The sequence below is a fragment of the Trichoderma citrinoviride genome, assembly GCF_003025115.1.
Source record: "Trichoderma citrinoviride strain TUCIM 6016 unplaced genomic scaffold BBK36scaffold_1, whole genome shotgun sequence".
In the NCBI taxonomy this organism is placed as follows: Eukaryota; Fungi; Ascomycota; class Sordariomycetes; order Hypocreales; family Hypocreaceae; genus Trichoderma; species Trichoderma citrinoviride.
This window is the reverse complement of record NW_020194709.1, coordinates 1945314-1968906: the sequence shown is the minus strand read 5'-3', so window position 1 is coordinate 1968906 and position 23593 is coordinate 1945314. Positions and strand designations below refer to the sequence as shown.

At 52.9% G+C, this 23593-nt stretch overlaps 7 protein-coding genes across 7 annotated transcripts; 3 read left to right on the top strand and 4 right to left on the bottom strand.

The window, feature by feature from the left end:
- Nucleotides 1–438: 438 nt before the first annotated feature.
- On the bottom strand, nucleotides 439–1974 carry BBK36DRAFT_1107189 (hypothetical protein; the record flags this gene model as incomplete). The annotated part of the gene is made up of 1 exon (XM_024889231.1): nucleotides 439–1974. The coding sequence occupies one exon, from the start codon at nucleotides 1972–1974 to the stop codon at nucleotides 439–441; it is 1536 nt and encodes a 511-aa protein (XP_024753981.1).
- A 4320-nt stretch (nucleotides 1975–6294) lies between these two features.
- BBK36DRAFT_526 (COPI associated) lies at nucleotides 6295–7026 on the top strand (the record flags this gene model as incomplete). The annotated part of the gene is made up of 5 exons (XM_024898206.1): nucleotides 6295–6314; nucleotides 6396–6467; nucleotides 6606–6664; nucleotides 6723–6791; nucleotides 6854–7026. The coding sequence occupies 5 exons, from the start codon at nucleotides 6295–6297 to the stop codon at nucleotides 7024–7026; spliced, it is 393 nt and encodes a 130-aa protein (XP_024753980.1).
- Nucleotides 7027–7407: 381 nt separating this feature from the next.
- Nucleotides 7408–7704, bottom strand: BBK36DRAFT_1107313 (hypothetical protein; the record flags this gene model as incomplete). Its single annotated transcript, XM_024889240.1, has 1 exon — nucleotides 7408–7704. The coding sequence occupies one exon, from the start codon at nucleotides 7702–7704 to the stop codon at nucleotides 7408–7410; it is 297 nt and encodes a 98-aa protein (XP_024753979.1).
- An 867-nt stretch (nucleotides 7705–8571) lies between these two features.
- BBK36DRAFT_1134013 (asparaginyl-tRNA synthetase) lies at nucleotides 8572–10731 on the bottom strand. Its single transcript, XM_024892167.1, has 4 exons — nucleotides 9049–10731; nucleotides 8788–8975; nucleotides 8683–8729; nucleotides 8572–8633 (listed from the first exon to the last, which is right to left on the bottom strand). The coding sequence occupies exons 1-2, from the start codon at nucleotides 10626–10628 to the stop codon at nucleotides 8849–8851; spliced, it is 1707 nt and encodes a 568-aa protein (XP_024753978.1). The 5' UTR covers nucleotides 10629–10731; the 3' UTR covers nucleotides 8572–8633; nucleotides 8683–8729; nucleotides 8788–8848.
- Nucleotides 10732–11209: 478 nt separating this feature from the next.
- On the bottom strand, nucleotides 11210–13468 carry BBK36DRAFT_1155451 (DEAD-domain-containing protein; the record flags this gene model as incomplete). Its single annotated transcript, XM_024893830.1, has 1 exon — nucleotides 11210–13468. One exon carries the CDS (start codon nucleotides 13466–13468, stop codon nucleotides 11210–11212), a length of 2259 nt encoding a protein of 752 aa, XP_024753977.1.
- A 527-nt stretch (nucleotides 13469–13995) lies between these two features.
- BBK36DRAFT_1175072 (hypothetical protein) lies at nucleotides 13996–16196 on the top strand (the record flags this gene model as incomplete). The annotated part of the gene is made up of 4 exons (XM_024895950.1): nucleotides 13996–14061; nucleotides 14450–14516; nucleotides 14775–15560; nucleotides 15637–16196. 4 exons carry the CDS (start codon nucleotides 13996–13998, stop codon nucleotides 16194–16196), a joined length of 1479 nt encoding a protein of 492 aa, XP_024753976.1.
- Nucleotides 16197–19155: 2959 nt separating this feature from the next.
- Nucleotides 19156–22703, top strand: BBK36DRAFT_1175067 (hypothetical protein; the record flags this gene model as incomplete). Its single annotated transcript, XM_024895949.1, has 1 exon — nucleotides 19156–22703. The coding sequence occupies exon 1, from the start codon at nucleotides 19161–19163 to the stop codon at nucleotides 22701–22703; it is 3543 nt and encodes a 1180-aa protein (XP_024753975.1). The 5' UTR covers nucleotides 19156–19160.
- Between the last annotated feature and the right edge of the window lie 890 nt (nucleotides 22704–23593).

Sequence of the window (23593 nt, the reverse complement as noted above, 5' to 3'; positions counted from 1 at the left end):
GGCGGGTTGTGTAAGTCCATCAAGACTGTCTACCAACATTTTGACTTATGCAAAGCTCGCACATTTTTCATAAACAAAGGATTGGGCGCGTCTATCTGAGTAATAAACAACCTATCTGGGACAAGAGCTATTCCAAACTTATTGCCAGGCGTAGTCCTACCTAGTAGTCCTATTGTACCCAGGAAGCATACCAGCTTCCGCCAAGTCCTTTTCTAATGGGGTCCGTATCATGTAGTATCTGTTCGCCTAGCCGCTACTTCTCTAAAAGACTTTACGCTCTGGTTATGAAAACAAAAGGAAAAGAATGAAGTCCTTCCGTAGGAGCGTCTGCCTAGGCCGCCTGGCCAACATCAGACATATGCTCAATGTCTCCTTCTGGACGGGGAAAGTCAAGTTAGCTTTGATGACGAGATACCGTAAATTCCTGGAGTGGTCAAGTCACTTACCAGAGTTCACGACCCACGCCTTGATCCTATCCATTGACAGCTCCGATAAACGCACCGACCCCTTTGGCTTGTGCTTCTTTTCCGAACCCATAGCGAGGTGTGCATCCATCTCGACCCATGCATGAGAGTAGATGTGTTTGCCCGAGGGATCCATCTCTGTGGCAGCCCATCGGAACATGTCGCCAACGGCTCTCTTGGATGCTCTGTAATCCATCTTGTGATCAGGCTCTCCCACGCCGCGAGGTGGTGTGTAAATGTGCGAATCGGCCTCGAACTGCTTCCAAGAGGTCGTCAACACACGAGGCTCATGGGTCAGCTCGATTCGGCTACGCGTCGTCCATGTGAATCCTGAGTACACCCACTCATGTCTCTGGCACTGAAGATGGCCTCGCAACATTAGCTCGACTTCCTCGACATCAACAGCGCCAAATGGGCGGAAGGGAGTGCTTGGTAGATTGCGGAAGTGTATACCGCCCTTCCAAGCGTTCCAGTACTCATGGCGAAGCCGCCACAAGTCTGCTCGCGAGACCTGGTTTCCCTGCACATACGGGCCAGATCCAGGGAGATCCATGAAGGACTGAGGGGAGTCGGTCCAAACAGCAACTTCCGGCATAAACTTCGTCGGCACATGAGTATACAGTTTCTCAAGGAAGGGGATAATAGCCAAGACGGTGTCTGTGGTACCACAGGCAAGCAGGCCATACCACAGGGGGGCAACGCTGGGTCTTCGCAGAGCAAGCACATGGCTGAGCGTCTCAAGGTCCCCAGTCTCAATCAGAGGTTGAATCTCTTCAATGATGGGGGTACACCAAGAGCTGGCTAGGTTGCAATCAATTGCGGGCTCCCAAAAAACAGACCAAAGAGCGGAGCCAATGAAGGTAGGGTTGGAGCTGAGAACCATGTAGTATGATAAGAGGCGGAACTCTTTGTCGATGAGCGAAGAGGGTGGAGGAGCGTCTTCCAGCTTGACAAGATGCGGCTTCGGCAGTTGAATCGTCGACATCATTCTGTCATGAAGTGGAATGGTCAACGCCATTGCGAGTGCCAGCCTTGCCTGGCCCTCCAGATTGTACAGGGCGGCAAATCGAGCAAGGAAGGCAGCTGCCTGCCTGCTGGAAGGGGGCTTGATATCAGGCGATAGTGGCTCGGTGCGTGGGCTCTTGATGGAAAATTTGACGTTGCCCGTGTACTTGATAGCCCACACCGGCTGCTTGGCGCGGGAAGCCTTCCAACCTTGACCCGGGGAAAGGAGGGCTGACCACCAGCGATATTCTTCATCGCTGGCCTCGCCGAGGTCAACCGTGAACTCGTTGTCTGCGGATGACGCAGTGGAAGGAGGAGCAGTTGCTTTTTTGTAGACGAAGGAAGTCCTCTGCTGTTCAAGCAAGAAGACACTCAGAATATAGGACCAAGCGAAAAACATGATAGCAAGGCCATTGGACTGGCTGTCCGAGAATGTAAAGCTGCTGCGATCCGACACCTCACATTCTGTGAGATCATGCTTCATAAGATCCCATCGTCGTTTCATGCCAAGGCGGAGGGGATGAAGCACATTGCTAGGAGCCGTCTTTGGGGCCTCTGCGAGATGCCATCTGGCATATCCCGCGAGCTCAGAGGTGCCCTCCATGTCATCGGGCATCTTGGGGCCGTGCTTGGCTAGGCTGGCCAGATCAAGTGTATCACGGCTGAGTGACATGGAGTGAGCGGTTGCGACGAGCCCCTGCCAATGACTTTTACTGAAGCCAAAGGCAGAGGCACTCTTCTCTGCAGTGGGGACCACCTTGTCGAAGTGAGCGTTGGCCGAGTCGACGCTGGTGATGGGGGTCAGTGGGACGCTGCCAGATGAAGACATCTTGGCAGCAGGTGGTTCTCTGTAGTTCTTGATGATTCTGAGTTTTGACGACGGAGGTCGTAAAGCAGGACTTGATCGTGGTGTAAGTGACACGTAAAAGTACCCAGCGTCTTGTGAAGCGTGAAGCGTTGCGATGGTGTAAGGACGTAAACTTGCAAAACCCAGAGTTTGAGGCTGGATATCAACCCTCAGGCCCGAATCCCAGCTTCTTAAATACCTAAACTCACGTACCGGTTCATAAGGTTGTGCCATTCTACCGCCGTACCAAGTACATAGATCAAGTACTCCGTACTCCGTACGCATGTGCCGGCCTCTGTCTCGCCCATGCATTTAATTAATGTACGCCACGAGTCCCATTGTCACAGGCCGATTGACGTGGCACAAGTCACAGGGCCGCTGCCTTGGCAATCCAGCTGAAACGATCAGCATGCAGAGAGTGGTCTAGGTCCTGTCCTCGACTTCCTTGCTGTGAACCTGTCTCTGTCTAGAGCTCGCTTCTGCAGTCCTGGTCGAGGCGCTTCCCCGATGTTCATACCGTCTTTATCTTTGGTCGTCTTCTTACTAAGATAAATTGGAATCGGGGGGCGTGTGCGTGTCCGATATCCCGTTGGGTGACAGAGGTGGGGAGTGACTGGTGGTGATGCTCATGGTTGTAAAGAAAGCAAAAGTCCTGGTACCAGCACTTGATACCCTGGTCCACCAGCCTGTTCCATCCTCGGGATGCAAAGGTCTCGAGCTGAATGCCTCTCCCTTCTTCTTTTCCCTCCCATTTTGCTGACACGCGCACCGAACCGTGCCGTATTTGCAATCGCGGTAGTGCTTCGTAGCAGGGGGGCCTAGAACTTGGATTCCTGCGTGAGGTGCAGCTTACATGGATTGGGAGAACACCACAACGACGGCCAGGGAAAGCATACCCTGCATGGGTGTGTACTTGTGGGTAATGGCACACTTGAGATGCGTCTGTAAGTGCTCCGTACCAGCAAACTCGTACACGAGGTGTGCTCCGCGCCCCGTGTCCGCACTCGTACGGCATGACATCTTGTAATACCACTTCGAAGCCTGTGTCGTTCTTTCACCAAGCTAGACACCGAGCCGCACTAATTTGGTTCGTACACAAAGACCGAGATTAGCGATCGCAAAGCTCCTCAGCCGCAAAGAACATCGGACATATCATTGGACATACCTTGTCGTATTTCTCCGGACCCCATACTCCGTACAGAGTACGCTGGACCAAGAGAGATGCCATCTCTTAGGAAATTTATGCAGCCTTGGCGGAGCACTCACGTTTGCTGGTCCATGTACCCCCCTTGCTTCGTAGATGCACGCCACTCTCCCCAGAATCATCCACACATCCTAGTGCCACCCACCAAGCAGTGCAGCAGATGATAGCATGGCATAGTCGATGCCATGCACTTCGGTTGCATGCAATTCCTGCCTTCCATCATGGCAAGCACCCGTCAGCTTGCTTGGGCTCGTTCCTTAGCCGGTGGAGGTCAGAGGGAGACAGATTCCTCCCCGTTTCTAGTGCCGCGGGAGCTGCCGTACACAGCATCTCCTGACGTGAATATTAGCTTCGTGCTGAATTGTTAGATCCCCCTAGCCAGAGCACATCGTGGTGTATCCACTGATCTGCCCAGGAGACGATCGGCTTTAAAAAGCCTAAGAGGAGATTACAGGCATTGAAGCGCCTCCACCACAAGGCTCACCCAGAAGAGCACACCTAGTACCAAATGGGAACAACAGGCATGAGACCACCTATTCAAAGGCCTTTCCCAGGCGGCTAACGGAAAGCACAAGGTGTGCTTCTCTCGTACATAGGTCGGAGGGCAAACCGACTAATGCCGGGGACGTCGGATTGGAGCGATTAAGGAGCATGTGGACGCGGGGGGGAGGGTCGCCGGTGAGGCAACCGCATTTCTCTCCGGTCTCAATCCTGGTCGGTCCTTTGGTCGGTCGATTGGCAGCAGTAGCTGCGTCCTCTCTGTTTGCTTTTTCTGTCTCGCCCGCTCAGAATGGTACGATGTGTGGCTGGGAAGAGTTGGAGCTGCATAAGGCACTTGTTGAGGGGTATTGGCATATCAGCACGCGGGTACAGAGCGGCTCTGACTGGTTCCGGGCCAATTCGTGATGTCTCCGGACACGTGTAATGCTGCCCGTCGTTCTGGAGCAGGCAAGATGCATCCCACGAGCAGCTCGGTTGCGTTCAGAAGGCAGAAGCCAGCATCGAGCAGAGTCTTGGGAAGAGGTGCCCCTGGGATCCTAGACTCACCGCCATGCCGTGCGGCTGTGAAGTTTCCATCCGTGGCTGTTTGCCCGAGCTCATCTCCACCGTGATCATGCAGTTTCATGCAGAGCGTTTGTGATAAGAGTTCGAATAGGCCAGGTAAGCGGCTCGGTCAAGACGGACACTATATCCACTGCTGCAGGGAGAGCGGAATCCTCCAGAGGCCGGTCGCATACGGCGAGGGCTGGGGGAAAGAGCTCGTGTACTTTTGCACTGCCCTTGCTCGAATCGCCGATGATATGGCGTAGATGAATAGCAGCACGCCTGCTTTTCCTGTCTTGACGACAGGACTGTCGCTGATCCTAGGTAGACCCTCATAACCCCTGTCGTCTGCCGCCTTGTTTGCTTTTTTGCGGAGAGCTAGTGCCTTTGGCCACCACTCCAACCAGGCCTTCTCCCCTAGCCTGTCTCAGTTGAGTATTTCCCACCAGGCGTCCTCTGCTCTGGAGGGACTTACTTCCTCTCTGCTGCCAATATCATGTGGAGTGGACTCCTCGTGTGTGTTAGAGCCGTTGCAGACCGTGCGTGAGAGCCATCTGGACCACTGTGGTGAAATCAAACTGACTTTTCCCGGAGCATGATTGGAACGTCTGCGTCGCCGAAATCGCCCATATTCCTTCGGTTGCGACCACGCCTCTGCCTGTATATGTGTGAGTTGGGACGAGCTGACATGAGTCTTGGTGGTAGACGGAGCTGGTCCGAGGAGTTGTACTTCGTACTTCGTCCGAGTATGCGCCTTGTAATGGCAGTATGATAGATCATCTGCTCGGCTCGAAGCACCGGCAATGACAGCCCGTCACCACGCATCGAAGTGGGATTGGATACTTGGTGGCAGTTGTGTACCAACACGCTCTGACTCGCATAAGCCTCCTGGGCGAGTGTCCAATCGATGTCTGGTCTTCAAGGTCGAATGCTTCATCTCATGTATGTTATCCGTCTGTCCCCCTCTTTTCCTGATGAACCGATTTCACCATGACTCCGTCAATCAACGGCATCGTTCCCACGGTCACTCTGCACTTGCAGCCCAACTAATAATAGCCTTTGAGCGTTGGTAATCCCGCATCTTTGCCGTTGTTTGAGCTTGTAGAGTAGGATAGTTCACACTTGTGTAAGATGAGAAGAGAGCCGAATATCATTCCTTGGTGAAGTCAAGATCAATATCGGAGGCAAGTAATCATGATAGCGGTAGAACTGGGCAAGAACTTCCTTCCAGTTGTTGGGCACTTGCAGCTGCCTCTACCTTACCTTTCTTGAGGCTCGAACTCGGATATCGGGTACGTACCCCGGTACCTTGATAGCTCGAGCAGCGACGAATAGCCGAAGTTCCCACGAGGTTTTCGCGGCGCCCGGCAATACGTCACCGCACAGCCACAGCCTCGTGCCTCTCATCAAGGACATCTGCTTGCTATTACCTGTACTTCTTGGATAGCTGTTTTCAGAAGCATTGCGCAAGCTTCCACCTCACCGACCCGGACCTGGTGATCCATCTCCCTTGACACGCGAATAAACTGACGTCTCCTACTATTCTCGAACCTACTATTCTCGAACCTTTTTCGCTCCACCTCAGTTTCCAGCTAGAGCTGTCACCTAGAGCGCGTGTGCGACGATCCCTCTTCCGCGAGACTCGAAATCCACGCATCTGCGACAACCTCCGTCTTCACCAATACCGATCCCAAGGTCGCTTTATGATTTTACCCACTCAATTCGAAGCTATGGAACTCTCCGATATCTTGTATGCTGCTGGCTCATGGGCGTCATTTGCGCGAATCAGATGAGCTATCTTTGCTAACAGTTGCGCCTCGGTGCGCTGTAGCCGCATTGTTAACCTGGCCGTGGCCGGTATCACAGTTTTGGGAGGCGTTTTCCACATCTTCCCCGTTGGTTTGTAGGTTTCCCTCTCTCTCGGAAGAGATGTGTGATCTCGCAGCTGGCTCGCTGGGTGCGACTAAAGGCGATGCTGAAGCTTGTCTTGCGGGGTTACCTTAGATCACGACCGATGGAGCTGACTGCTATTTCGCTATAGCCAGAACCTTATCCTCGGCATCTACATGATTGTCTTTGGTCTTGCTATTGCCCTGCTAGGTATGAGCCTTCTTTGGCTAGGTCCTCGTTGAATCTATGTTTTACTAACAATTCGCAGAGTTCCAAATCCCCCCTCAGGTTTCGAGATACGCCAACTTCCTCTTCTCCTTCATCGGCCGTGGTATCTGTACGTTTCGAACTCCCTCTTATCGGCTTGATCTGAACGGACATCCTGACAACATTGCACAGTCTATATCCTTATTGGAGGCCTTCTCCTCGGCGGCCGTCTTATTAGCAACATTGCCGGTGGCGCTGTTGGCATCATCGGTCTCAGCTACGTCGCCCTTGAGTTCATCCCCTCGATCGAACCTCCGAGCAACATGCGAGAGGCTGAAGTCGGCTGGGGCGCTGAGCAGGTCTAAGCAGACATTTACCGGCTTAAACGGGGTCACAGACGGCATACAGTTTTACTGGGATAGCGTTCATCTTTCCTCGTGGTGTAAAGACCCGGGGTCGAGCTGAGATTGAAAGGGTGGCATTATGGGAGGAATTTTCGCAATGGTGGCATGGAAAGGCACAGGAGACTTGTGTGTGTTACGGTGCGATGTAGTCGGGGATATTTTTCCTGTCAGCTGGTAACAAGTGATTGTGTGCGATAGGTTTTACAGGTTTTACAGGCTTTGATGCCAACATCACAAGCAGAGACAATACATGATATGACAATGAAATAGTTTGATCAAATTCGTGACAAGACTCATTATAATAATACAGTTGGGCTTGCAAGCCTTTGTCTCCCCCTTTCCTTACTGCTTCTTCCACTGCCCGGCATCCTCCACCCCCTTAGAGACACTGTTCAGTCCGCCCTCGAGCCCCGTCCCAATCGAGCCCACGGCATCTCCCACAGGCCGGCCAGCATCGCCGGTGACGCTCGACACTGTGTCTCCGACGCCCCGGGTTGCCGCGCCGGCGACTCCTCCAACAGTGCGGCCCAGGCCGCCGACTGTGTTGCCCAGGACGCTTGTGGCGAATTGCGCGGTGCCGGTCACCTGGTCGGTGACATTGCCAGAGTTGGCCTTTTGGGTGTTGTCGTTTGAAGACATGTTGTGTTGTTGAGTTGTTGTGTAGGTAGTTGTTGTTGATGTGTGATTGATAGTGTGACTGAAGATTTGTGAGATGATGCTTTTATCTTCTTTGAGTTGAAATGTAACAGTTCGAAAGCAAAAGCTTCGAGAATGAAAGGGGTCGCCAGATATAAATACATCTTCATCCCCTTGAGCTTACACAATGCTGGTGATCGGCATCGTGGCGGATGACGTCAAGGCAACGTGCAAGAAACGATCCTTCTTGCCTTCCATGGGCTTTTACGTACGATCTGCTTCTTTCATGACGTTTTAGTGTGCCTGCCATCAAGATTTAGGGGTCATGTCGATGGTTGCTTATTGGATGCGTGAGATTGGGGGTCCGTTTGTTGGGGTGCCTGGAAATCGTGCCTAGGTTAAGAACGAAGGCTGTATTAATGGAACGGTTGTTTATTTGGCGATGCCTAAGTTGATAGAATTCGTAGAATATCAGGGGTCTTTTGAGATATATGCTGTGCTTGCAGTTGTTTGCAGCTCAGGTGGACTTGTACAAGAAGCTGTAATTGTTCTCCCTTTTCTTCAAGCCATATTTGTTATTTGCTTCTCAAGAAAGAGACGATCTGATAACAACAGCCATTAAGAAGAGTCAATTCAATTGCTCTGAATGGCATGTGAAGGATGATTCGCATCTGCATGTGAATGTGGCGACGTTTCTGCATACAGTATCGTCAACTGAGCTACCACACTATCAGATACCTAGTTAAACGTCGCCCCAACGATCTATCCCAGCTAAGATCATATCATCTGACATTCTTACACTTCATGGTTTGTTTATTTGGCATGTGATGGATCCTGATTTACAATCACAATCGGACTGAATCCACATTGTCCTGCATGTGTGTTTCGCAGATTCCCATCTACGGCACGATCATCAGGGCAGTCACTTGAGAAGGACTTCATTGGCAAGCCGCATAGGGCCCAATTCAACCTAAGCTATCGAGTGGCAATATCACAAGCATCGCTTTCTTCATCTGCGCATTCACATGTCCATTCACATCGTAGACTGGGGTCTCGTGGTCGTTGGTCCAAACGCTCAGTTCGTCTTTTCATTCATGTATCCTCATCAACCACCAGTAAACAGATCGTCTAAGTCTCGATTTAGCTTCTAAGGCTTGCAACGGTGCATGTAACGGGGATACAGGCAGCAATCTCTAACGGTGTGCTGCTTGCAAAGCCAGGCAAGGAATCGCTCCAGGCCCAGGCCGTAGCCTCCGTGAGGAGAGCTTCCATACCTAAAGGGGGGGAATACGTTAGCCAATCAACTTTGCAAAACTCTGAACGGAACTGCAGCGTGTAGTAACTTACTTTCGCTGGTCAGTGTACCAGTAGTAGGCCTCAGGGTCAATGCCCTCGCGCTTGTACGCGGCCATCAACTCGTCGTAGTCGTCCATTCTCATCGATCCACCGACAATTTCGCCGACACCAGGCATCAGGCAGTCAACACTCTCGGTAACGCGAGGATCAGTCTTGTCTTTCGACATGTAGAATGACTTGATCTCAGCCGGGAAATGGGTCAAGAAGATGGGCTTGTTGATAATGTCCGTCATACGACGCTCCGCAGCCTCGGCGATGTCGTCTCCGAAGGCATGGGGCTTGCCCTCCTCGTTGGGAATGTCATGCTCGACAAGCCAGTCAATGGCCTCCGAGTACTTCATTCGCATAAACGGCCGCTCCGGGAGCTTGAACTCAGGGTTCATGGCCTTGATCTTCTCGGCAATGACAGGGTCCGCCATGACCAGTTCGAGCACGCGGCACATGATGTGCTCAATGTGGGACAACAGGTCGTCAAAGGTGATGAAGTCAAGCTCAGCCTCGACATGGGTGAACTCGGACAAGTGTCGTCGGGTCAGGGACTTTTCGGCTCGGAAAGACTTCTCGATACAGTAAACGTGGCCCATTGAGGGCAAGCACGTCTCCAGGTACAGTTGAGAAGACTGTGTGAGGTAGGCATCCTCGCCATAGTAGTCGAACTTGAACAGAGTCGCACCGCCTTCGACCTGAGTCTGGACGAGGGCAGGAGGGCTGACTTTGCGGAATCTCAGCTCCTTGTAGGCCTGGTTGAAGGCGTACTCGACGGCGTCGCGGACAATCATGACGCCTGAGGCGACTTCGCCACGAAGTGTAAGGTGTCGCTGGTCGAGAAGCATGGCCTGCTCGGCATCCGCCTGGACTCGGTTGGTAATAGCATCGTCGCCGCCGGGTGCCTTCCAGTGCTTGGGGATCTTGAAGAAGTCGGCGTGCAACTCGCGGTTGAGGGGAGCTCGGGCACCGGCGGGGACTTCGCGCATCTCTCCCAGGATCTCCATCGACGTCTCACGGGTGAGAGTCACGGCATCGTAGGTCTTTGCCAGCTGGCCGGAAATGACCACCTGCATGAAGCCATAGCCGTCTCTCAGGGTGACGAACATGACATCCTTCTGCTTGCGCTCACGGTGCACGCGACCAAAGACGCGCACGCGAGTGCCCTTGCTCTCAGGGTCGTCCACCTTGCGCAGCTTGATGTGATCGCCAACCTCGTCCAGTCCAATTCGGACAGCAGCAGGCAGGCTGGGGTCCTCAGTGATGACAATCGCCTTGGCAGCCTCGAGAGCCTTGGCCCGCTCCTCTTCCTCCTTCTTGCGCCTGACCACCAGCTCCTGCTCCTTGGCCGCCTTCTTCTTCTGCACCTCGAAGAAGTTGACCGCCTTCTTCAGGGCAGCCTTGGCAACGGGCTTCCACTCCTTGGCGGCCTCATCCTCGGTGTTCTGCGACTTGCGGGTCAGGTACTGGCCCTCGGCGGGACGCTGGAGATAGGCGAATTGCAGCGTCTTGTAGGGCGACTCTTCGGTGCCGGTCTGGGTGACCTCGTCCTTGCCAATGTCCTCGTCGATGTAGATTGTCGCCATCTTGGGCAGACCACTCGCGATCGTCCGTGATCCTAACGCCTTTGGAGGTTTTGCTTGCAAGAATCAGGTTCCAAAAGATGCGGGGCGGCCGATGCGATATTGCGGTTGAGTCACAAAGAAATTGGCAGCAAACTCCAGTTGGACCCTTATCTTTTCTTATCACCCCGCCGGAAGTCGCTCGGGCGGCTGTTGGGTTACCGCCCGACGTTGACCCGGAGACCCTTATCTGAAAGAAGCAGGTTGGTCGAGCACGATGTTTCAATCTCGAGTCTTTATCAAGGAGGTGAGATGACTCTTGATATGAGAATCCCCTTTGTCAATAACTATACCAATTGTTTACGAGATCCATATCTGGATCAAACGCAAGGACGCTGTCTGAGGGCATGTTCATCTCCCATAGTGTCTCGTACCCATCCTACAGGTACCTTATACTAGCCCGTCTGCTCATGCCTTGTACAAAGTCTCTTGTGTAGTGAGTCAAACTTCCCCTGATGTTGGATCGCGAACACGGACATTATGTGGTAGTATTGACGATTCGTACCGAGGCTACTCTATTTGAAGCAACAAGATCCAGAATATCGCTACCCAATGTTGAACTCGCTAGCACCACTCATGAGCATCCTACTCTTACGCATGAGCATGGCCCTCGCCGGCTTCGTGGGCTCCTGCCTATCACTGTCCTCGTCACTATCTTCATCCTTCTTGGCGCCCTTGGCCCCCTTGGCCGTCCTCTTCCCTGAATCTTTGTTCCCCTTCTGCGCCTTGCGATCTATACCAGCTCCAATACCTCCGGGCGGGTCACGTAATCCATAGGCTTTCGCAACGTGTCCCAGATGCAACTCAGTGATGTCGAAGTGAACGCGCTCTTCTCGAGTATGTGTCGCATATGCTCTGATGTGAGACTTGAATCCGTTCCTCGCCATTTCAAGTCGCTTAGGATCGATAAGAAGTCGTTGTTCCAAGTGAAGCTGTAGAGTTTCTGCCTTTTCGTGATAGTTCTTCCCATCTTCGGGCTTAGCCGTTGTTTCTACGGGAAACTCCAATTTCGTCATAAAGCCCTTCTGCAGTACAGACTCGTATGACAGTGGCGTCGGTGATCCAGAGGCCTTGAGGAGCTCAATGTAGCCCTCCTCTGTGCCTGGAAGGAGGAAGATGACTGCATCACCAGACCTTCCAGCTCGCGCTGTTCGTCCAATTCGATGGATGTGATCGGCAAAGCTGAAGGCAGGGTCATATTCAATGACCAGATCAACCGAAGGAATGTCCAGACCACGAGACGAGACATCTGTGGTGATCAGGAGAGAGGGGGACTTGCAAGCCGAGAATGATCGCAAGGTCGCCGTGCGAACTGGCTGCGAAAGAGAACCATGCATCCTGTGCAGCACCACCTCGGGGCTTGCAGGAGACGTGATATATGCCGCCTTTGCAACGGTCTTGGACGTGTTCTCTGCGTCCTTGGAAGCTGGCGGAGGTACATCCCCGCTGTCGGGGATCTTTAGAAGTTCGTAATGGAAGTCGACGGTGTCGGCACAGGACATGAAGATGATGGCCTTCATTGTGTGACCACGGCGAGAAAACACAGACTTGAGGTAGGCTATGAGCGTGACCAGCCTCAGCTTCGCAGGCACAATGATATGCGACTGGTGCAACTGCGCTGGAGCTTTGTGAACAGCTTGGTCATCCTTCTTTTCAGAGACGGTCTCATCGCCCTTTTCGGCAGCCAAAAATGTAGCGTCAGCAAGACTCATCTCGCCAAGCTTCTGTACGTTCATCTTCATAGTAGCAGAGCACAGGACGGTGACTCTTCGATCCGGGAGGGGCTCGAGAGACACTCCAGAAGAAAGCGTTTTTGACAGTTGCACTTGTTTGAGAGCATTGATGGCTTTCTTCAGATCCTCTTCGAATCCCAGATCCATCAGTCGGTCTCCTTCGTCAAGAATAAGCCATCTTACAGTGCCCAGGTTGAGAGCCTTGGTATTATCGATGTGATCGGCCAATCGTCCGGGGGTTGCGACCAAGAAGTTGACGCCCTTCCGCAGACGGGCTTTCTCTGCCTTCTTGGACTCTCCACCAGTGATGGCGGTGGAAACCAACCATGGGAACGGCCTGATTAGCTGCTCTAGCACTGTATGTGTCTGCTTGGCAAGTTCACGTGTCGGCGCAACTATGATAGCGAAGATACCCGAGTCTCGGTGAATCTGCTTCTCGCCGCTTCCGCTGAGGAGGAGAACTCGGTGCAATATGGGAAGAAGGTAGGCAAATGTTTTTCCAGAGCCCGTCTCGGCCTGGACAAAGGCATCTGAGCTGCTCGACAGCATGTGTGGGATGACTTTCTGTTGAATTGCGGTCGGGCGTTCAAGGTTCATCTTGGCGAGCGCCTCGACGAGTCGGGAGGATATTGTCAATGATCCAAAATTAGCGACTGTCAGCAGTGGCGCGTTTGTCGGCTCTGGTTCCTTCCACTCGGTCTCGTCTTCAAACGTCGTCTTCTGCTCCGGGTTGAAGGAGAATAGGCGAGAAACGACTTGGCGACCCGGTCCGGGGCCCTTCTTCTGCCCGGGGGCGTGGCCATGGTCTGCCGTTTTCTTTCGTGGGTAATCTCCGCCGTGTTCTGAATCGTCTTCGGTGCGTCTTCCAGGTCCATGGCCATCCAATTTCTGTCTCTTTGCGGATCGCTGGTCGTCACCATGACTTCCTTTCTCGGCTGTTGGACGTGAGCCGAGTTTTGCGCTCTTCTGCGCCCGCTTCCGATCTCTCCAGTTTCCACCTGTGAACTTGACTTGCGGCTTGAGCGGTCCACCTCCCAGCTCAAAGTTCATAAGCATTCCATCGTCAGCCATGTTGGGAGCGGCCTTGTCGCGTTGACGATTAATTACCTTGGGACGGGAAGTCGAGCTTTGAATGGCCCGTTTCCCATCGAAGTGCAATTGGTTTTTTCGCTTCCTAGAGAAAAAGCTTATCGATAGAGAAAATCGATAGAGCGGTTAGATATCGGTGATAAGCTGCGGGTCGATGCGGGAAAAGCTCCACTAATTTTAGTTGCTGTCTAAGCAGCCTGTGTGCTTCTCTCATTGGCTGAAATGGCTCGTTACGTCTCTGACGTTTCCTGGAGCCACGTGACCAAAGCAAGCGCAAAAACAGTTCATTAATATCTAGCGCTTGCTGACTTTCCCCTTCTCACCTTCTCCTCTTCCATCCCCATTTCGCGCTACCCACTCATATCCGTTTGGCGTTTCAACGCCACACTTCCCTCCCATCACCAAGTTGCGCCATGCACTAACGCGTGTGCTTCGATCTCCTTTTTTGGTTCTATTGTTGCTTCAATCTTTCAGCCCATGTTCCCCCGCTGGGTTTATTTGACGACACGATGACACGCCTTCCATACACCGATCCCGACGATGAACCAACTCAGCCTTTTTCTTCGCCCGGGTCAGTCTCTATAGACTGGCTGTCGTCAAGCAAGGCGACACTCTCTATGGGATGGCGGCCATGTGTTTGAGCGGATGAATACCTTCGCTTCTCAACCCAGATCGCCCCTTCGCCATTGCCTCACACAGGACAACAGTTCTTGTCATACCCAGCCGGGTATGCGGTACCGCTCGACTCAGTGGAGTTCCATAGACTGATTGTCTCTGTCAAGCAAGACCGGAAAAATCTCCTTCACATACTCAACACGCTTGTGTATCCTAGCCTGGGTACATAAAGTCTGTTGAAATGGAAGGGGTCTTGTATGGGTTGGAGCCGAGCGCTAGCAATAACGCTCCTCAACTTCAGTTTGACAGTGGCGCTGATGTCTATGGGATGGCGGCCATGTTGTTGAGCGGATGGAACTGTTTACTGTTTCCCCTCCCAGTGCAGCAATTCTTGTCATACCCAACCGGGTATGCGGTACCACTTTACTCCATGGAGTCCTATAGACTGGCTGTCTTTGTCAAGCAAGGCCTGAAAATTCTCCCTCACATAGTCAACAGGCTTATGTGCTGTGGGAGTGGTCTTGTGGGAGTAGATCCTATCTATCTCCGTTGACACTGGCGGTTAGTCTATGGGATGGCGGCCATGTGGTGAAGTGGATGGAATTGTTCACTGGTATCATTTCCCCTACAACTGCCATGCTCCCACTTCACCTCGTCCACTGCTTTGTATGAGAACTAACCTTTGACAGCCCGAGCAACGATCATCACCGTTCGTCTCATGACGCTCAACCTTCCCATGACTCATTCAATGCCGTCGATGTTGGCGATGACAATGCCATAATCTCCGCCAGTCCAGGAAGACAGATGGAAGCTTCCGAGGTCGATATCTCCTGCTTGAAAAATATAGTGACGTGGAGGGATGTGAACGACCGAGCGCAACACAGCGACAACGTCAATCTTGATGTCTACGCGGATGTTTCGACCAACACGGCGATTTTCAAGCTGTACTGCGACGTCCGTTTCAAGGGCAAGAAAGGCAACAAAGGCAACAACATTCAAACTATCTACTTGTTTATATATCCTGAGAAAATTCGGACTGTGACGTTGAACTCAAACGTTGACTCGCTTGCCCCTTTCTCCTCTCTTCGATTTTCTTTGACACAGCCACCCTCTCTGATCGTACCAGGAGAGCATATTATGCAGTGTAAGCCGCAGACCAAAGGCCTGTTTGGTTTAATGCACTCTTTGGCCGAAGTCACCGATTTCACCATTCAGTTGAATAACTCCATCGTGACTACACCGTTAATATCCTCTTTGGAGCGGATTGTCCATCTTTTCTCTGTTGCTACGGATCGACCGCGCACGAATGCGAGATGTGCCAACATTGCCTCCTTATACAGTGGCAGGGGAGGCAAGATCGTCAATGTCGATGCGGCTGTCGCCAAGGCAGGAGAGCCAGAAGAAGCAAGCGAAGAATTTCTGCCTGAATATACTGCATCGACAAGTGGTCAAGCGTCTCGTAAGTAGAATTACAGTTTGGTTCAATGTCTCCAGACGTTTGTGCATTTTTCAACGCCTAACCAAGGGGACTCTAGATAAGCGCCAGCGCAAAGATTCCAGTCCTAGCGAGCCGCGCTCTCCTGCACCTCATGAACGCATGCTTTTGCTTCTCGAGTCCATGTGCACCAGCATCGGCCGAATGGAAACTCGGTTAGACAGCATGGAAGGCCGCTTAAACAGCATGGAAGGCCGATTAGACGGCATGGAAGGTCGCTTTGGTCAATTAAACAGCCGATTAGACGGTATGGAAAACCGCTTTGAGCAACTGGAAAGCAACGTGTTGGATGCGATACAGTGCAACTACAGCCCTTGTCGCTTCGGCACAGAAGAGAGAACGGAGATGCTGGATGAGATACACGAGCAGATTGAAGATCGCACACTGGACATGAAAATTGAGTGCGAAGAAATGCTGAAAGAAGTTGAGAAAGATGCCGAAAAAGCAATAGAAGAATTGCAAGAGGAGGTAAAGGAGACGTTGGAGCAACTGGAAGAGAGTGTAGAGGAAAACACCGAGCGGCTGGTCAAGCAGGGTCTGCGAACCAAACTTGAGAACGCCAGTTTACGATTCGATGGCACCGTATTTCTCGACACTTAGAAAGAAGAGAGAGCGGGCCTGGTGCTGATGAATTATGGCACGAAACTACGAAGCACATATACTCGCATCAAACGTTTGTGACAATCTTGACATCTCGTCGACAAAGGTGAAACTTCAATATGACTGACTTATCTTGAAAACTGTCCTCTGTGCTCTTAGAGCTCACGGATATAACACAGCTTATCGACGGAGCGGTTAGCCGGGACGCAGATAATATGCCGAGCAGCTCGGAGATCCACGTTCTTTGTCCGTGGCATCCGAGCCGTGTGCAATTCAGCCGCGAATCTGTACTGTACGGGTGCTGACCGGGACATTTTCGTCGAGGCCCCGGCCATGTGACGGAGCTCAATTTTTGGCGCACAGAAGGATCGCAAAGGACCTTGAACGGGACCCAAGCTTTGGGACGGGATTCAGTTTAGGGTTTGTGGCCGTGAGGGAAACTAAAAGTTGCCATGGCGAAAAGCCTCCTTCTAGAAACGTGTTGGACTGTGGGGATGGGGATCTGAGCCGGTGGCTGTATGACAGAATAGAAATGAAATGAGGCGTTGCCTATAAGTATCGCCACTGATGGAAGAAGGGGGTCGGAGTGGCACAAATCGGGGGCGAAGACGCAGCTTGTTACTTGATTGTGTGAGAATCATGTTGCGCATCGCGTCTAACAGACATACGAAGCAGTTCCTACCTTACCGTAGATAATTTCCTTGTAGCGGTAATACTATGATGATAGATGATGCCCCGACTCTCGTAACGGGGGAATGAACCGCCATCGTGCTAACACAGCACACCCACAAACCGCTGGTGTCGGGCCCTTGGAGTTGTCCGACACTGCGTCTCTGCATTCTCGGGACAGCTATCCGTGCCTCGACATCCGGAGACTAATACTGATTGATATAGGGAGCGTCGCAGCCCGTGTGCGCAACTGTCGCGGGTTGCCTATCACGGCTACTACATGCCTTGCGTGTCTTATTGCGACGCGCATGAAGAGGACTATCTTGCACATTCTGGAGGTCGCAACCCACGTAATACCGCTGCGTTTCCGTTAGGATTGCGGCTGAGGGATTAAAGCATCCGTGTTGCTTGAATCTTGGGTGTCAGAAGCCTGCATATCGAGGCCAGTGATGATATCAGAGACCTTCTGTTCTGTATTATGTGCAGACAGGGCGAACGCTGAGCTAATCCTTTGCAGATATCCGTGCTGGCAATGCGACTCCATGATGAAAGCCTGAGCCACAAGCTGCCTCGGACGGAGACACAGGTAAGCCGTCCGGGCTGAAGGGGCTTCAGCCTCTCGGCCTACTGGAGCAATTCGAGGGCCCATCTCGCGCCTTCAGCAACGGACCCTAGAGGCCTAGGAGCATCTCCAGGGACCGCCGATGGTTCCGGCTTCTCCCTTGGATCCCCACGGCTCGGACAGGGAGTTCCAGCGAATGGGAGCCGGTTTGTTCTCGCCGCGGCCAATCAAGGCGCAGCGTCAGCTTTCATCTTCACTTTTTCTCACCCTCGACTTGTCTGCTGGTGGGACGCGCATGCCTTTGCCGCCTTGCACAGGAACAAGAAATTGCAGGTTCTCGGTTCTTTTTTCTTCAAAGTGGGCGGGATGAGGCAGCTTTGGGTAAGGCTCGGCTCGGCTTTCGAGGTGTCGTGTGTGAGGTTGCGAACCCCAGACTTTTTTGGATGCGAGAAGAATGCGTGCACTGTATGTAAAGTACATGTATGTTAGTAGGCGGTTTTTGCCTATGACGCACGCGATGGCGACGATGACACGAAGGAATACGGCTAGGAAATGAAGGCTTCCGCTGCGTTCTAGCTGGTGCTATTTGCCGTCGTCGTCTCCAATTTAGTTATACTTTATGACTGAAGTAGATGAGTTAAGATGAAAGGAGATTGGGGGTTACAGGCAAGACGAGAGGGAATACGTGTCTAATAATATCAACTGTGAATTTCTTCATCTGCCAAGGTGGGTAGGCAGGAGAACTCGTAAAGAAGTTGCAGCAGTAGCGGCATCTGCAGGCCAAGTACAAGCACAGAAAGTACTGCAATGCGCCATCACCTCGCATTCGCTTCAAGAGAGACTGCATTACCAAGCATGCAGCAAAAGATGGAAGAAAAACCACTCACAGTTCAAACAAAACAAAGTAAAAAAACCTGCTGCTATCCGGACCGCTTGTCATTCAGCCTGAGTCATCCTCGTGCCTCTCTGCAGCCTCTCCGATTCCACCCATGGGTTGGATCCCGAAGTCGTCAACAGAGTGTCCAGTTCGAGCGCGCTAGTCCGCCTTAGCCCAGCACAGCGCCTGCAGCAGCACCTTCCAGGCGGCTTTCAACGCCTCCACCCGCTGTTTAGTTGTACGTACCTAGCTGTCGCCGTACCCTCTTAGCGGCCTCCTCCTGCTCCAGGCCACCGGACGGCACTTTCAGCGTCTGGGCCGAGACAATAAGGCCGGCACGGGCCCCCGCCAATTTTTCTTCCGGCTCTATTTCTTCTCTCTCTTTTTTTCCTCTATCTCCAGCCAGCGCACACAAACGACACGAAGAAAATAAAGAAGATAGTCGAGGCCGGTCCCTTTCTTTTCGTTCCGGTTCTCGATTCTTTAGGGTCTTTTTCTTTTCTCTTCTTCCCATTCTTCCTTTTCTTTTTTCACCCTTTTCTATTCCAACAGCGCGTTTGTTTGACGGCTTCCTCGGCTGTCAAATGAACCTGCAATCGCCCACTATATTTTTCCTCCCCGTAAGTCCGGCCCCGATTTCGCCCTCCGTCCAGGCTTGCCTTCTCGTGCGCGCAACGGCGATATATCCAAAGCTGCATGGCTTGCTGCTCTGTACGGGAGCTTGTCGTCGGGACATGTCATCTTGCAGTGCCAGAGACAGTTCGACAACATGAATCATCGTCGTCTTGGGCAATTCGTTATGCGACTCGACCACTAACACGTCCATCTCATATAGTCACACCCTCCCGCCTTCTAAATGCCCATCTACTCCTCGCTGTACTCGAATTTTATCCGTCAAGGATCTACATTCGCCAAATCGGTTACCGCACACGGCTACGCGCAGTCCGTCGTAGCTGCTACTCATCCTCACGTTCTCAACTCGCAGAACCGCCCCGTCTTTCGCCGACTTTCGAACCGGTCCGCACGAGCCTCGGCTTTCCCTCTCTATTCCGCCTTCAAGGACGAAAAGGCATCATCGTCCGGGCTCCCGGTCGACCACCGCCATGTCTCGAACCATGGAGGTTTAGATGCCTACTTCGAGGCTCTGCAGAAGCAGCAGGCCGCTGGGGGAGAAGAGGAGAAGGAGTGGACACAGTTCGACTTTCCCAAGCGCATTGAGTGGAAGCCCAATGCTTCGTCAGTTCTCGCTGGCGAAAATGGAGTCGAGGCCAGCGCAGAGGCCGCCGAGCAGAGCGCTGCTGCGATCGAGACCATTCATGAGGTTGAGGAATCTCAACATCTGATGACTCCGGAGGAGGAGGCAGCGCTTGCACACATCGACGCGGCACTCGAAAAAGAGATCCAGGCGCGGAGCCTCCAAGCGGCTGTTGAAGAAGCTGCCGCTAGAGGGCTGTCTGTCTCTGCCCCCCAGTCTCGTGCGCGCACACCTGTACCTGCGATCGAAACATCGCAAGCCACAGCTGAAGACGGACGCACCGGTTCGCCGTCTATCGAGGCCCAGTCTCAGTCGTATGCCGACCAATTGGTGAAGCTATCCGATGCTTCTCGGTATGCGGAGATTCCGGCCGTGTTTGAGGCCATGCTGGCCACGGGCGTCCAGCCCATTGCCAGTGCTTACAATGCTCTGCTGCTGGCCGCAATTCATCTTCCTACCCAGAGGACCGAGGTCGTTTCCAAGGCTCTGGATGTCTACGCCGACATGATGCGCCGCAGAGTGTCACCCGATGGTCAGACTTACAACATCCTCGTTAACCTGCTCTCCACGCGCTCTCTGGAAGTCTCAGAAATGAAGTCGCTTCTAGAGGACAAGCGCCTGCGGTTTGGCGGAATGGATGAGCCCGGCAAATTCATGTTTGCCTCGCACGAGCTGGAGCACGCCATTCTGTGCGAGGATGAGCGTCTCGATTTGGCGGTCAAGCTGTTTGACATGTCCTATGACGCAGGCATGATCTCCTATTCAGCCGAGACGTATCGACAGCTGATTTCGGCCTGTGCTCAGGTAGGCCGAGTCTCGGACATGCTACGATTTTATGAGCATATGGAGCTCAGTGAGATTGTACCATCTGCCGAGGTCTTCCCTACCATGATCACTGCGTATGCCAAGTCTGGAAACCTCATCAGCGCTGTGGAATGCTACAACGAGTACCGCAGCCTTGCCATCTCTCACGATGCGGGAAGCTCGACTCTTGAGGATCGACTCGACGCCCAGGTGTATGCTTCGGTCATCAATGCCTATGTCATCTCCGACAAGATCGAAGGCGCAATGAAGTTCTTCAAGAAGATCGTGGACGAATATGGCGTCTCTGTCACCGACATGAAGGATGCCCTGGTTAACCTTGGATTCGTCAAGGGATTTATCGCGCGAGGCGTCTTCCAGGAGGCGCTTCAGTGGGCTCAATCCCTCAACACCAACACCCGAGATGAGGCCATGATAAAAATTGCCACGGTGGCTGCCGATAACAACGACGCTGCCACGGCGCTCGAGGCCTATGCCAACATTCAGGCGGCGGAGCTCCAGGACCTTGCTAACCCTTCGATTGCTCTTCTGGCCATGAGCGTGAGGCTCGGTGACGTTGCTTCGGCTTCCAAGTACTGGCACGTACTCTCAAGCCCCGAGATACGCGCCACGGCTGCCTTCATCGAGCCCACTGCCATGTATGCTGTTTCCCTTATTGGTTCCGGTCAGGTTGTCGAGGGCTTGGCTCAGTCGGAGATGATGTTCCAGAGGATCAGAGCCTCCGAGTCTAAAGCGCGCTCCCAGCTCGCTGAGGAGATTGACGAAGGTTCCGATTTCATTGCTCGCTATATGGAGTCCCGTGGCATCGTCGATCCGCGCGAAATGGCCTCGCAGATGTCAACGATCCCCTCACAGGCTCGTAGCATCTCTCCCTATGTGTCTACCCCCACGGTTTCCAGCTATGAAGACAACTACGACCCGTACGCCCACAACACCGACTTCAAGGGTTCCTCTTTGATCGCCGATGACCTGGAGGGCAGCCACGGTCGCAAGGGTCCTCGCCTCAATGAAGCTCTCAACCGATTTCGAAACATGCGGCGTGCTGGCCGACACCCCCGATACATTACGTATGCGAAGCTGATTTCCGCCGCTGCTCGCGAGAGCAAGATGGACCTCTGCCAAGATATTCTCGCTATGGCTCGCACTGATGTTCCTCCGATTGCTCACAATGCGGTTGTGCGTTATGGCTGGTCTTCAATCCTGGACGCAATGGTCGGTGCTTGCCTGACGCTGGGTAACCGTGGACGAGCCGAGCAGTACCATCAAGAGCTGCTGGAAATGGGCGCCGCACCTTCTGCCAACACCTTTGGACTGTACATCACCACGTTGAAGGATTCGACCAAGACGTTTGACGAAGCCTCGGAAGCCGTTCGCATTTTCCTCCGCGCCAAGGCTGAGGGTGTCGAGCCCAGCTCTTTCTTGTACAATGCGCTGATTGGTAAGCTGGGCAAGGCTCGCCGCATCGACGACTGTCTCTTCTACTTTGCCGAGATGAGAGCGCTGGGCATCAAGCCGACTTCAGTGACATACGGCACCATTGTCAACGCGCTGTGCCGTGTCAGTGACGAGAAGTTTGCGGAAGAGCTCTTTGACGAGATGGAGTCCATGCCCAACTACAAGGCCAGGCCGGCGCCGTACAACAGCATGATGCAGTTCTTCCTGACGACAAAGCGAGACAAGTCCAAGGTTCTTGCCTATTACGACCGCATGATGTCCAAGGGCATCGCCCCGACCTCTCACACTTACAAGCTCCTGATCGACACTCACGCTACTTTGGAGGTGGTCGATCTTGAAGCTGCCGAGAAGGTCCTGGAGGAGATGCGCGCGGCTGGTCAGCGACCCGAGTCGGTTCACTACGCTTCGCTCATCCACGCTCGAGGCTGCGTTCTGCACGATATGGAGGGCGCGCGAAAGGTCTTTGACTCCGTTGTGGAAGAGTCTCTGGTTCCTGTCAACGCTAGCATCTACCAGGCCCTGTTTGAGGCCATGGTGGCCAACCACCGAGTTGCCGAGACACAGCCAATCCTGGCGGAAATGCGAAGCAGGCATGTGGAACTTACGCCTTACATTGCCAACACGCTGATCCATGGCTGGGCTGCGGAGAAGAAGATTGAGAACGCTCGGGCGATTTACGATGCCGTGGCTCGTGAGAAGCGCGAGCCCAGCACGTACGAGGCCATGACACGGGCGTTCCTCGCCGTTGAGATGAGGGGCGAAGCAAAGGCAGTGGTGGGAGAGATGCTCACTCGCGGCTATCCCAGTGCCGTGGTTAACAAGGTTCTCGAGCTTCTCGGCGGAGGTCAAGAGGCCAGCCTGGAGTGATTGGTTGGTTCCAACCTCTACGCCCGCCCTGCTTTTTTCTTTTCTTTCCCGGCATCTTGCGAAGCGATATCTTCTCGATTTGTTCTTGCTCTATTCTCATTTGTTCATTTTTCTTTTCTTGTCCATATTCGTTGTGTTTTTCAAGCCTCGACGTGTTTTGATACCCCTTTGGCATGCAGGTTGGACGGTGTTTCTATCGGGGTGTCGTCCTAATATTCGAGGCTCTGCGTGGTGTTTCTTCGTCTCTTTACAATCTGTTATATCCTGTTCGGCACACGGCTTTTGTCTGCGGCTACAGGATGGCATGGCGTTCACGGGGGCGGCAATGGATCTATGAATGCATTTCGCACATACAAAAGAAGAAGTCATTTTGGTTACTGGATTAGGGGGAGGTGGAAGAAAGGACGGATGGGTTGCGGACTCTTGAGAGCCGCTGATAGACAAATCTCCACTCGGCATAGGCCAACAGCCACGGCCAAAACGGTAGCAGCAGAATTTTGGGTGTTCATTTGGGATTGTTTTGACGGTCAGGTACATAGAGGATAGGAGGGAATTGTGCCTTCATCACATCTGGACTGGTCTGGATTTTCTGCTACCGTGTATTATATCAGGAAGCTGGGACGGGCATAAAGGAGGAAGCATTAAGGCAGCAAATCTATGAAAGTATATGCCTACTGAAGACAGAGCGATTGTGCCATGGTGATCTTGATGATGTTGTAGCAATGAAGCATATCACGACTACTGCTCCGATATAAAGACAGTGTGTGCACTGTACATTCGTAGCACGCTATACTGTGAAGCCTTCCCGCATACCGAGCTCCCCCCGCTCCACTTTCCGACGTCCAAGATGCAAGTTGGTCACTCAACTGGCCTCAACACTCGACTTTTGC

What these genes read in the sequence shown, in the direction of transcription:
- BBK36DRAFT_1134013 (XM_024892167.1), bottom strand. Translation starts at nt 10,628, where the DNA reads ATGGCGACAATCTACATCGACGAGGACATTGGCAAGGACGAGGTCACC. An exon ending in TGGTACACTGACCAGCGAAA is followed by an intron (nt 8,976 to 9,048) that starts GTAAGTTACTAC and finishes CCCCCCCTTTAG; the next exon opens with GTATGGAAGCTCTCCTCACG.